At 34.0% G+C, this 12,806-nt stretch overlaps 1 protein-coding gene across 1 annotated transcript; it reads right to left on the reverse strand.

Moving 5' to 3' along the window:
* Nucleotides 1-10,665: 10,665 nt before the first annotated feature.
* On the reverse strand, nt 10,666-11,480 carry LOC138348852 (uncharacterized). Its single transcript, XM_069298444.1, has 2 exons — nt 11,251-11,480; nt 10,666-11,002 (listed from the first exon to the last, which is right to left on the reverse strand). The coding sequence occupies exons 1-2, from the start codon at nt 11,478-11,480 to the stop codon at nt 10,666-10,668; spliced, it is 567 nt and encodes a 188-aa protein (XP_069154545.1).
* Nucleotides 11,481-12,806: the final 1,326 nt, after the last annotated feature.

Below are 12,806 nucleotides of genomic sequence, written 5' to 3' on the forward strand. Positions count from 1 at the left end.
CCGTCTAGTAGTATTTTGGGGAGGGTCTTCTCTTTGGTAACTTGGGCTAGGTGTTGTTGCCCTCTCACTAAGACTTATCTTAGCTAACTATATTTTAAGGTTTTATAGTATGTTGTGAACCACCAGTTTTATCACTGATTTTGTCTTGTCTATGGTTGTCCTGCAGTAACTTTTGGTGAGTTAAAGTTCTACTCGGTGATTCGTCGGGAAGCTTTGGGGAGTACCAACCTTGATTTTCTTATGTTTCTTTAGCTTTTCTATTATTTTGTTACTAGCAATGCCCCATCTTTTCTATTTTTCCTTTATTTCTTCAAATAACCATTTTAAAATCAATTTAGAACATAAAACATGTATTGAGGACACTAATAAAATTGCATAATAAGCCTGAACTAGTCAAATCCCTTATTCATCATCATCCACCCACCAATGTTTACCAATTAATGTAAATGATTTTCAAATTCTAATTTCTTGATAACACTATCTATAATATACCATTCTCGGTGATATTTGACTCTAATTGTTATTTGGGCATTTTTATTGGCCACGACTGGAGCTGTCATGCCCTAAACCTATACCCTGGATATGATTGGCATTCAAAGACAATTGTTGGCCTTGAGCGGACCCTTTGCGTGGCTTACTTACCCAGCGGAACAAAATATGCATAATTAAATAATAATAAATAACTAAACTAATTGAGAAAACTAAGAATGTGTTAAATAGTTAAACTTTAACTAGTAAAAGTTTGCAACCCAAGGCTTAAAAATTATAAAGGTAATGAAAAGAGTACATGATTAAATTATGACTGTCTACCTATGAACCCTTGTAAAACATAGATGCATGTGTGGATAAACCCCACAACATCCTAATAAAGAAAATACATACACCAATACAATGATTCCTCTTTAATGTAAACAGGCTGACCAACTAAATCTAGATTGCTTAACTAAATCAACGATGCACTAAATCATGATATAAAGCAGGCCAACTTGCTTCAGAGCATTGAATGTATGAGTATGCGAGTTGAAATGATAAAACAACTTAGTCTTGAAAAAATAGTAAGAAGGATCATTTACCTTTGCTCTGCTCAACTCATGAATAACATGACTCAAAATTACAATATCATTTTAACATAAACCAATTTAAATGCAAGTGTAATATAATGAAAAGTTGTTTGAAAATATGTTGCAGATTGTGAAAGTATACAAGGATACAATTAACTTTGACGTGTATATAAGAATACAAATAAAGTGATGTATATATATATATACATTTTAACTTCTATGAGAATTTACTTAACCGAACACCATCACTTAAGAGCTAAAGTTATGATATAACAAAACTACCTCACGCTGCCAGCACATCCTATACCTGGCCAAATGTATAAGACCTGAACTGCCTAATGGATCCATTAGTATACTATGAAAAAGATTCATATGAAAAGCATAACCCTTTAAAACTTATAGTGGCTACATGGTTTCATGGAGATGTGATTTATGTGAATTCATGCTCATCTCATGTTTGGTGCTCAATAGTACTAGTAAAATATACTGGCTCTTATGATTCTAAAGTATACTTCTTCTATGGTTTTAGATTCATTCTCAAAAACATAGCTCAATGCTATCTTGGAAATCTAAGTTTTCCTGTGTGCTACATTTTATAAAACTATTACTCTTTTCTTAAAGCTAGCCTGTAAGCTCTTTGGAAACTAAGCTTCCATTCTTATTTAAATGTGAGAATATTTTTTTTAATCTCTTTTGGAATACTTAGTCCTGATATAATTTTAAAGAATGAACTTCAACTTTCCTCTTTATTTTTCACTCTTTACTCTATACTTAGCTTGAAGGTTGAGTCTTAAAAAAAAGTTAAAACATGTTTAAAGACCGAGTGAAACTCGTAAAAACATTGCTTTAACTTGATTCTTAATTTCTAGATTCGACTCATAACTTCTTTAACATTGATCATAATTTTTATTATGGATTAAAGGTTTATGAACTATTATTTATGAATGATTTCATGTTATTTAGATGTACTTTAGATTGTTGAATCAACTAAGAAACGACGACATCACTTAAATACTAGTACAAAAGGTGGAGGAAAGAATGGGGGTGAATGGGAGTCTTTGTCACTTAGAGAGGCTTGGGGCACCAGACCCCAGACATCAGAGGCAAAGTTTGGGAGATCTGGCTTGCACGACGCCCAAAGGCTCTAAGGACAAAGATTATCCTATGGGGATATGGCAGCCGCGACTTTTCTCCTTTGTTTTTATCCCTAAACCCTCTAAACATCCATGGTTCTTTCCCCAAATACGTAGGATTATTAACAACGTCAATAAAAATAGATTCAACTTTAAAATCAACCCGAAAACACGAATCAAATTGAAACTAGGAATTCAACAACTAATCTAACTAGAAGTCAACAAGGTTCTTCAAGAACATTATTCTTTATTACTCACACAATTCAAAAAAATTTAATTGAATCATGTATTGTGTGTGGCTTAACAGACCACTAAAAGATATCACATACCTTGATAGACATCACCCTTGATGAATTCCACTAGCAAAGCTTGACGTTCTTAGACAATTCGTAAATTCTCACCCTTTCTTTCTTCTTTTCTCTCTTCTCCGACCCTTAAGTGTAATCCTAACTTTCCCAAACTGATCTAAGACCTTTTCCCTAAATAAACCCCCAAAACATAGTGGGAATTTAACTGGTGAAAAGGCTATTTTTCCCTTCCTAAATCCGGATTCGGAGTTTCCTCGATCAAACAACCAATTTTTGAATGATATAAATTACTCATACGATATAGAAATTGCGTAAACTCTACGATGTTGAAAAGATTATTTCGAGGTCTTTCCAACCATATCTTGAAGATCCTCAAACTCATCCTTATAGAAAAGTTCTGGCTGTTTAAAATTGACCAAAACTCACTTTCTTAACATAGAATTTTTTTCCCAGATTTTCTCTTTTATTTCAAAAATTTATTATTTTTAGTTTCTTAACTTATTTTTTGCTATTTAAAGGTGCAAGATGTCACAATATATCCCCCTTAGGAACATTTCGAATGAGAATTCTTTCACTAAGATAAGAACAGTAATCCTCAAGTTCAACACCCAACAAACAAAAGTAATTAATGACATTCTTACTTATAATTTAGATAGTACTAAGAAGAAAAATAGTACCTTGATCTACATCTTCTACGGAATCAAAGAGATGTCGATATCTCTTTTTCATATCCTCTTTAGCTGCCCAAAAATCTTATCAAACAAATGCCTTCAATGAACATCTGTTTAAGATTTTAACGACTCTACGCCATTTTCAACCGTTCCTGAATCACCTTCCCCTTCTCCATAGCCTGGTGAACTAAATCTGGTAAACCATGCAATAGATATTTTTCATCTTATCCCGTAAAGGTTTTTATAAGGATCCATTTGGATGCTAGATTGGAAGTTATTATTGTAAGAAAATTCAATGAGAGGTAGGTGATCATAAAAATTTCCTGTGAAATTAATCCAGCAAGCGCTCAACATATTTTTTAAGGTCAAAATAATATGGTATGCTCTCTTGTTAGTCTGAGGATGAAAGGCACTACTCAAGTTCACCTTTGGAACAAAACATTTCTGAAAAGATTTCAAGAATAGTGTTGACTTCCCTCAGAAGAACATTCACCTATGGTTCCCCATGAGATGTTGACTTCCCTTTGAGGAATATCCACTCATGGTTTCTCATAAAACGAGTACTCCAAAGCCTATGGGCATGGAGTGGGTCCAATTCGTATATCTTAGTTCCATAAACTATGCTTGCTCCATAGGATCTACAAAGTGATTTCACCAAATAATCTAGCATGTCTTAATGTTCTACCTTGGTAGGTAGAGCACCTCCTATCGGTGTAACGATCTAAAACACCAAATTCCATGTAGCACCCATGATATTAGTGTTTGTTAAGGCTATATTATCCCTAAGGTAAAATGGATAATATAAGTAAAGTAAGGACCCTAACTAGGATAAACTAAGGGTAGTTGCTTAGTGTAGGTGGGTGTATTGGACATCACCTATGCATTGCACAAGTGGCTTTTGAGTGAATTCCTAGGAAGGTGTTCTAATGTATGTGACTATGTTTATGTTCCTTATGCATTACTTTTTAGTATTGTCTACTTGTTGTGAAATAAAGTGATAAGGCTTGTGGTCTTATGATAGGTTTACTTAGTATGTGTGAGGTTATGGGGATTCACATGTACATTGCACTATTATACCTAGATTAGGATTGTAAGTAAGGTCTTAGGTTAAGTGTATGTGAAGTATGTGCCTTGTTATACGAAATGATCCTATTGTTATATGTGTTGAGTTGAAAGGGTGTATGTGTAGTTTCATTGTGGCCTTAAGGTGATGCATTGCATCAAGTATCACTATAGGGTTACTTGGGAGGATAAGGAATTATGAAGAAAAGGATTTATTATAAAGAGAATATAGTTCCCTATAAAGAAGGAATATGCTTACTTTAATGTGACTCTAAAACGCCTTAAATGCAATGTGTGATTTAATATGATTGACGACCATTGATTATGCTTATATGAAGTATATGAATTGAATCAATTCTATCGTACCATAGTTTTGTGATCATTTTTTCAAAAAGGCATGAAGCATGATATTCTGTAAAAGGTCCCTTTTAAATGCATTTTTTGTATGATTGTCATACTTAGTACATTCTTGTACTAACTCCATTTTTCTCTACCTTTTTACACAAAGTGTAGGTTATGGATTATGAAGGGATGAATTTAAATGGTGATTATCTTGATATTTGATTCCCAAGTTCAATTAAAGGGGTCCTTAACTTCAAGGATTTCCAATGTTAAGTTTCTATAAAGTTTTGTAATAGTTTAGTTTAAGAATTTATGTTTAGTGGGTCATGTCCCTAATGTAATCTAATGATGTTGAGTCTAATATGGAAAAGACACCTAGAGTCTAACTATGTAAATGTGGTATTTTATATATAATAGAAGTGATGTTCTAGCATATGATGTGCTTGAATTTTTTTAATTTTTTTGTTAATTTACCTATGAAAATACGATAAATGATAAAAATGGGCTTGTATATGACCTACGAGAGGTAAACTACACCATGTTACTTCTAGGGTGTGCTCCCTGGTCGTGACAGGTTTCAACAAGTAATCCATAGTTGATTTAAAGCTCTCATGACCCCAACGATAATTGTTGAAAGCCTCAATATACCGAAATAAACTCACCCATTAAAGTTGTATGTTGATGTTGAGATCCTTCGTCAAAAGTACATTATGTGTGAACCAAAGTAAGCAAAATGACTACTTGTGCTTCCTTGTTGTATCCTCGTGTTCCAACAAATATATTAAGTAACAAAAATTAATTTTGTGCCAACAAGGCACATCAAGCGTTACTCTGCAGTTGTCTGTGATTGTCGTCTTTCTTCTTCTTTTACTCCTTTCATTCTTGTTCGTGGCTATTTTTTCACAATGTATTCAGGGACGAGCTCAAAAGCAGGATAACATTTTAATCCTAAAATTATGGAAAAATCTCGTATGCCAATGAAGACTGGCATGCCACAATAATTAATCAAAATCTCATTCCTATTTTTGAGATTCTTAAAAATGAACCTTCTTTTAAGAAGTTCATAGACCATTATCATTTGAAACGTACATTATTATTCTCGGGTAAATCAAGAAAATTACCAAAACAACTATCCATAAAAAATTCTTCCAAACTATTTCTCTTGAGGATGACCCGGAAGGTGTTGAAAGGTTTTCCCATGCCTGACCTCATTATGCTATCCCCAGTAGCATAAGGCTACAAATACACAAGCAAGTGTCTACATTAATAATTATGATCCCATCATCATCCTCAACTTCAATTTTTTGTTTCTTCTTCAAGCACAACAACTTCTATATTTTTATGTTCTTCTTCCTAAACAACTTCTTATTTTTTCCTTGTTCTTCCTCCTCTTCTGTTTGTTTTCCCTCTTCTTCCTCAACTACTTTTCTATTTGCTCCTTAATCTTTCTCCTCAATTTCTATTTTATTTTGCAACGACCCTCAAAATAAACTTGGATTATCGAGAGACTCACAAGGGTTTAATGATTATCGAGAGGTCACTTTGTAGAGTTTCGAGTCAAAACGTCAAACGATGATAAATATAACTTCCAAAACCATACCCTAGAAGTTAGGGTACAATCTTAAATTGTAACCGGCGTCGTCGAACTTTCGGAGTTCTTACACAAGCCTCTTTCATATCATTCATTGCATATGCATAGTGAAAAGTAGTGCGGAATTAAAATTTTTCACAAAACAAAATATAGTCTTCAAAATCTCTTTCATATAAAAGTAATAGGAAATAGTAAGTCTCAATCTAATCATCTTAAAACACAAGAATACTTGGGACACGGCCCATACTTCAAAATACGAATATAGAAATACTTAGTCTAATACAATACTTCAATAATAAACATAAAAGACATATATGGTCTCGAGTCAAGTAAGGACATACTTCAACTTCTCTTGAACGATCTTCTAAGTGCAATTCTTCACTTCTCAAAGCTCCTCATCTACCAAGAACTATATAGATAGATAGATAGATAGATAGATAGATAGATAGATAGAAACATGGAGTTAGTACTACCACATGTACTAAGTATGGCTTTATGCATAAAAATCACGAAAACGGACTTTATTAGAAATATGCATCTTTTAATTTAAAAATTATATTTTATTCATAATAACATCATTGGTAAAATTAGAAACACATAACATATTTCTAGCATGTAATTTCATCACTTAAAGTCATCCTAAGATTCACCTAAGTCACACAAAGAGAGTCAGCCCATACACCCTCTCTAGATGTGCCTAAACGACCCTTAAGATTGCCTATAATGAGTCATATACATACTTACAAAGACATCATAAACATAAAGGTAAGATTCTTCTACCAAAGGTGGACTTTAAGTATCACTTGAGTGAGTTGTGAAGCGACCGCCGAGAGAAACCCTTACACACACACTTAAGATATCCTATAGACTCCCTAAGACAGAATCATGCTCACTAAGTCACCAACACAGATGATATGACATTCTCTTCTGAAAGGCTATCAAAACACCTATTTAAGTATATCAACAACATAATGTCCACAGTGACCTCTTCAAGATTTCCTTAATAGTCCTTAAGACTACCTAAGGCTTTGATCATGTCCACAAAATAAACCAACTTCTCAAACTAGAGTAATCCTCAAGACTTCAAAAGATAAGAGATGTAGATATCACCCATTATGCCTTTTTTACACTTTAGCTAAGGAATCCTTAAGTCACTTTAGATTAGGTACTCATTTATTTACATACTCCTTAACATAAGTCATAAGTTCATTCGTTCATTAAGACTCATACATCACATAAAGGATATTAAAATAATGGTCTTAGACAAGACCTAGGAACTCTACATAACACCTTGAAAGTCTAGTGTGCAATGTCTTGATAGCGTCCCATACAACCACCTAAACTCCATTAACTCCTCAAATTCTAATAGGTATTCCATATGATGAGAATAGTCAATAACCAACATATACCATGATAGATAGACATGGAATTCGGAGTTCTATCCTGCTACGATGAGGTTGTTCTACTTGCCAATGAAAGAACTTAGACACATCCCATGTAGGCATATGGTTAAGGAATATGAAGGAAATACTTTGTATTCTAGTCTCATAATTAACTAGAACTACTTTCCCTTACTATAGTCACACGGTGCTAGCCTTGGTTCTAATAGAGTAATTCACACACTAGGTAATAAAAGGGTTCCATAACAAGTTCATAACCCAATCACATTTACCCTACCAAGGAAGGCCCACTGGGGCTACCTCTTAATGGCGACAAGAAGCTCATGATGACTTTCCTAATGATAAATATGATGTCATTCCAATTAACTAACTTTAAGTCCATCATTCCTTTACTTTGAAAGATACCATTACGCCTTACACTTCAATCAATCTTAAGCTTACCCTTAAGTCAAGGTTTGACCAAAAGAGACTCTCATAACATCATTAAAGTCACATGTCATTCATACACTCAAGACTAAGAGTTCTAACACCCTAAATCAAGACATCACATGTTCATAATCATATATACATCAAGCAAGGGACACAAGTCATCCAAGACAAGACATCACATACTTCACTTCTAACACATACTACAAGTCATTCTAGAAACAACCTAACATCTTCAAGTCATACTATGTATCATCATATTATCATTAATGTACTCCACATATACTCACAAAGCCAAGTAGGAATAACCAAGACTTAACCCTAACACCTTACTTATAATGGCAAGTCAAAGTCTAACATGATCATTTATGCCTACATAACTAGAAGAATATGTATATGACTATATAATTTCACATGTAGATTGATAATGTCATGCTTCACATAATCAAACTACACAACTAGCCAAAGAACTTCAAGTAGTTTATAATAAGGCCATGCTCATAATATTGGATAAAGTAATGCCGACAAGGCCACATCAATAGCAAGTAAAACACATAACACCACCACCATAAGTGGACAATACCAATCACAATAAAATAGAAGTATATTAAATATCAAATTAAATAAATCCGGTCAGCATACCTTTATTTCTTTATTCACACTTCAACTCAATGCTAAATGGTCCGATTCAACATCACTAGGTTCTTAACCAAGTCCATTACCAACAATTCAAGCAATAATCTCAAAACACAATGAAATCTCTATCAATTCAATCTATTTTTACCAATCTAGAATCAATTAGATAACAATTGAATATAATTATTATATCATTAAAAACCCCATAAGAAACAACATAACATTTCATCAATATTAGCTTAATATCAAGTAACCCAAATTATAGTAAAAAAAACAAGGGTTCATCCAAATTCATGGGTTCATAGGTAATTTATGTTGAAATCATCAATAAAATATCAAGTAGATCATAATTCAATATTTAGAAATCATTTATGCAAGAACCCATGGTAGAATCATGAAATTGGACAATTCACTTCAGAAAACATAGAAAAATATGTTGAGAGTTCGGATTCCTTAATGAAACGAGTTTCAAGGATCAAAATCCATAACTCAAGGATGATAATTCTTCACTTTGATGAAGAATTTTGACACAAAAACTCCTCACGAAGTTTCCTCTTAAAGTTGGACTTCAATTGAGGTTTTGGGATTTTTTCTAACTGTTTGGGTTTATGATTTTGAAAAATGAGGTCGTCCATGTGATTAACCTTCATATAATTAATTAAAATACCCAAAATACCCATAATAAACCTTACATGACTTAATTTAGAAGTGGGGTGAATTTACCAATTCACCCCTAACATGGCAGCAGCACCTGACGTCTACCCTTGATGGGTCGTCACAACCATGATAATGTGTCACATCCCTCCGTCAGTGACTACAATTTCTGGACAAGATTCCTTTACCTACCATGGTTAATTTCCCATTGACGATACCCTTTAACAGGGCATCAACAGGCCTACGAGCCGTCGACTGTTCTGCCGTTTGACCTCCAAACTTCACGAAACTTCAAAAAATGCCTACAAATCATATAATAAATCTATCAAAAACCTTAAAACATCATGAAAAAAACTAAACACATAGAACCACAATTTAAACATTTAGGCGACTTATTCGTTGAACGTCGTCCCTTGACATTTAACTTCCAACACCTCTAATACTTTAGATACTGCCTATATATTATATTTTATACATATTTAGGAACTTACAAGATCAATACCAACATGTTAGGCTCTAGTTAAGCTAGGACATCTTTGGGGTCTTACAATCTCCCCAGATGGACATCATTCGTCCTTGAATGACACTTGCCACTTTCTTAACACCTCCAACAATAGAGACTACAATAGAAGAAAATGATAAAACCATAAAACACATAATCACAAGAAAACATCAATTTCACATAGTCAATAGATTCACAACACAACAAGGAACTAAAAAAAATAATTAACTCATTATGCTACAAAACTCACATTCTTCATTCAAAATAGTAAACAATCATTTTATACTCAATCCCTACTCTTATATATTAGTTGTAACAACATTACAATATTTTTAGGCAAACGAATCAATTAGTCATTTTCTCAAAAATATGGCAGCATGCAGTTTTTAAAGCGACAATGGTTTTCAAGCAATTTTTTTTCAAAAATCAACATTTTAAGCAATTTATGATATAAACATAATAATATGCAAAGTAACATCATATAAACAAATCATAAAACACAATCATGACTTTATAAAACACACAATGCAAGAAATTAATGAAATTTAATTTCAACCAAACTCCTAAACATCATGCACAAGCAACAAATTCAAGAACTTCTATCCTATCTATAAACAATACTCCCCACTTAGAAGGAACTCATATCTTATAAAAATAAAGAGAACTTACCAACATCAACATAACTCTCCTTCTTATCCCGATTCTCCACCCTAGAACGGAGTGCATAGAAACGCCTTTTTGTTGAAGCATCATCTTTTGGAAACTAGGAGCAACTTGTTTACCCTCTCTTCCTCTAGAAGAAATCATAGGACAATCTCTAATTTTGTGCCCATCTTTACCACAACTAAAGCAACTCCCTGTACCCAATAGACACTCACCCTAATGTTTCTTGCCCCATTTTGCACAAGTAGGCTTGCCATCCTTGGAACCACCTCCTTTCTCAACCTTGAACTTAGCACTCCTAGATTTTCCTTGAGATTGAACCTTCTTCTTAAACCTAGTTTGCTCTTGATCACTATCACCACTCCTTTCCAAACTTCTATCCATCCTACTAAGTTTAGACTCTTCAATTTGTTGTGCATACACCATAAGTCGATCTAGGGTCATATCATCATGCAACATAGCGGTACGACATTCTTCCACTACTAAGTCGTCTACCCCCGTGACAAAACGACTCATTTCATCTCTTTGATTGGACACAATAGAAGGGGCATACCTACACAAAGTTGAGAATTTCACAGAGTACTCTTCAACACTCATAATGCCTTGCTTGAGATTGATAAACTTTACCTTAATTTTTCTCCTCTCTCGGGGAATGTACATACTAAGAAAAGCATCCTTAAATTATTCCCATTAAGTAGTACCCGATCCTTCCGGCCTATTATCCTTCCATTGAGTGTACCAAATTTGATACACATCCCTCAATTGGTATGAAGCCAACTCTGTCTTCTCCTTAAATGTAACCCCCATATCACTCCATCAAGAAACTCCTGGGGATCTTTGTTTACCTTAGATCCAAGAAAGATAGGAGGATTCATCCTTACAAAATCATTCAACCTAGATGTCATTGTGATCTCCACCACTCTAGGCATCATATTCAAATTAGCTTGCATAGGCACGACTCGGGTTATAGCAATCAAAGCCTCTCTAATCTCCCTATTAGACATCTCTGAAACCTTAATGCCTCCTTCCATATTAGGAATTGGATCACCTTAGGGAGGCATTTCGGCATCTTGAGCACCTTGAACTCCTTGCCCACCTTGATGAACTTGCTTAACTTGATCATCTTGAGAAGTAACCTCCTCATTCACCCTCTCCTCTTCCAACCTACTAGCGGTCATCCTTCTAGAATTTATCTCCTATAAAACACAAGGAAACTCATAAGAAGGATAATCATAACATTTACTCTAATGTACGACATATGAGTTGAAAATAATGGAAACTCTATCGATCTAAATCCTCTCGCCCATAGATATATCGCAACGTACACTGATGGTCAAGACTCTACTAGACCTGACTTGATGAGACTTCATTATTCCTTAAACTACTTTCATCATCCTAAGCTCTGATACCAAGCTTTTTCACATCCCAAAACCATACCCTAGAAGTTAGGGTACAATCTTTGGATTGTAACCAGCGTCGTCGAACTCTTGGAGTTCTTAGACAAGCCTCTTTAATAACATTCATTACATAAACATCGTTAAAAGTAGTGCGGAATTAACAACTTTTCACAAAAGAAAATATAGTTTTCAAAATCTCTTTCATATAAAATTAATAGGAAATCCTAAATCTCAATCTCATAATCTAAAGACACAAGAATACTTGGGACACGGCCCATACTTCAAAATACGAATATAGAAATACTAAGTCTATTACAATACTTCAATAAGAAGCATAAAAGACACATATGCCCTCGAGTCAATTGAGGACATACTTCAACTTCTATTAAACAATCTTCTATGTCCAAGTCTTCACTTCTCAATGCTCCTCACCCACCAAGAACTATATAGATCGATAGAAGCATGGAGTTAGTACAACCACATGTACTAAGTATGGCTTTATGCAATAAAATCATGAAAATGGACTTTATTGAAAAAATGCATCTTTTAATATAAAAATCATATTTTAATCATAATAACATCTTTAATAAATTTAGAAGCACATAAGATATTTCTAGCATGTAATTTCCTCACTTAAAGTCATCTAAGGATTCACTTAAGTCGCACAAAGAGAGAACGTCCATACACCCTCTTAGATGTCCCTAAACTACCCTTCAGATTACATAGAATGAGTCACATACATACTTACAAAGCAATTATAATCATCAAGATAAGATTCTTCTGCCAAAGATGAAATCTATGTCTCACTTGAGTGAGTTGTGAAGCGACCACCCACACAATCCCTTACACACACACTTAAGATATCCTATAGACTCCCCAAGATAGATTCATTCTCACTAAGTCACTAATACATAGATGATATGACATTCTCTTCCCAAAGGCTATCAAAAGACCTACTTA

The sequence above is a fragment of the Solanum lycopersicum genome, chromosome 5 (genome assembly GCF_036512215.1).
Source record: "Solanum lycopersicum chromosome 5, SLM_r2.1".
NCBI lineage: Eukaryota > Viridiplantae > Streptophyta > Magnoliopsida > Solanales > Solanaceae > Solanum > Solanum lycopersicum.

What these genes read in the sequence shown, in the direction of transcription:
- LOC138348852 (XM_069298444.1), bottom strand. Translation starts at nt 11,480, where the DNA reads ATGGAAGGAGGCATTAAGGTTTCAGAGATGTCTAATAGGGAGATTAGA. An exon ending in CTTGATGGAGTGATATGGGG is followed by an intron (nt 11,003 to 11,250) that starts GTTACATTTAAG and finishes AACTTTGTGTAG; the next exon opens with GTATGCCCCTTCTATTGTGT.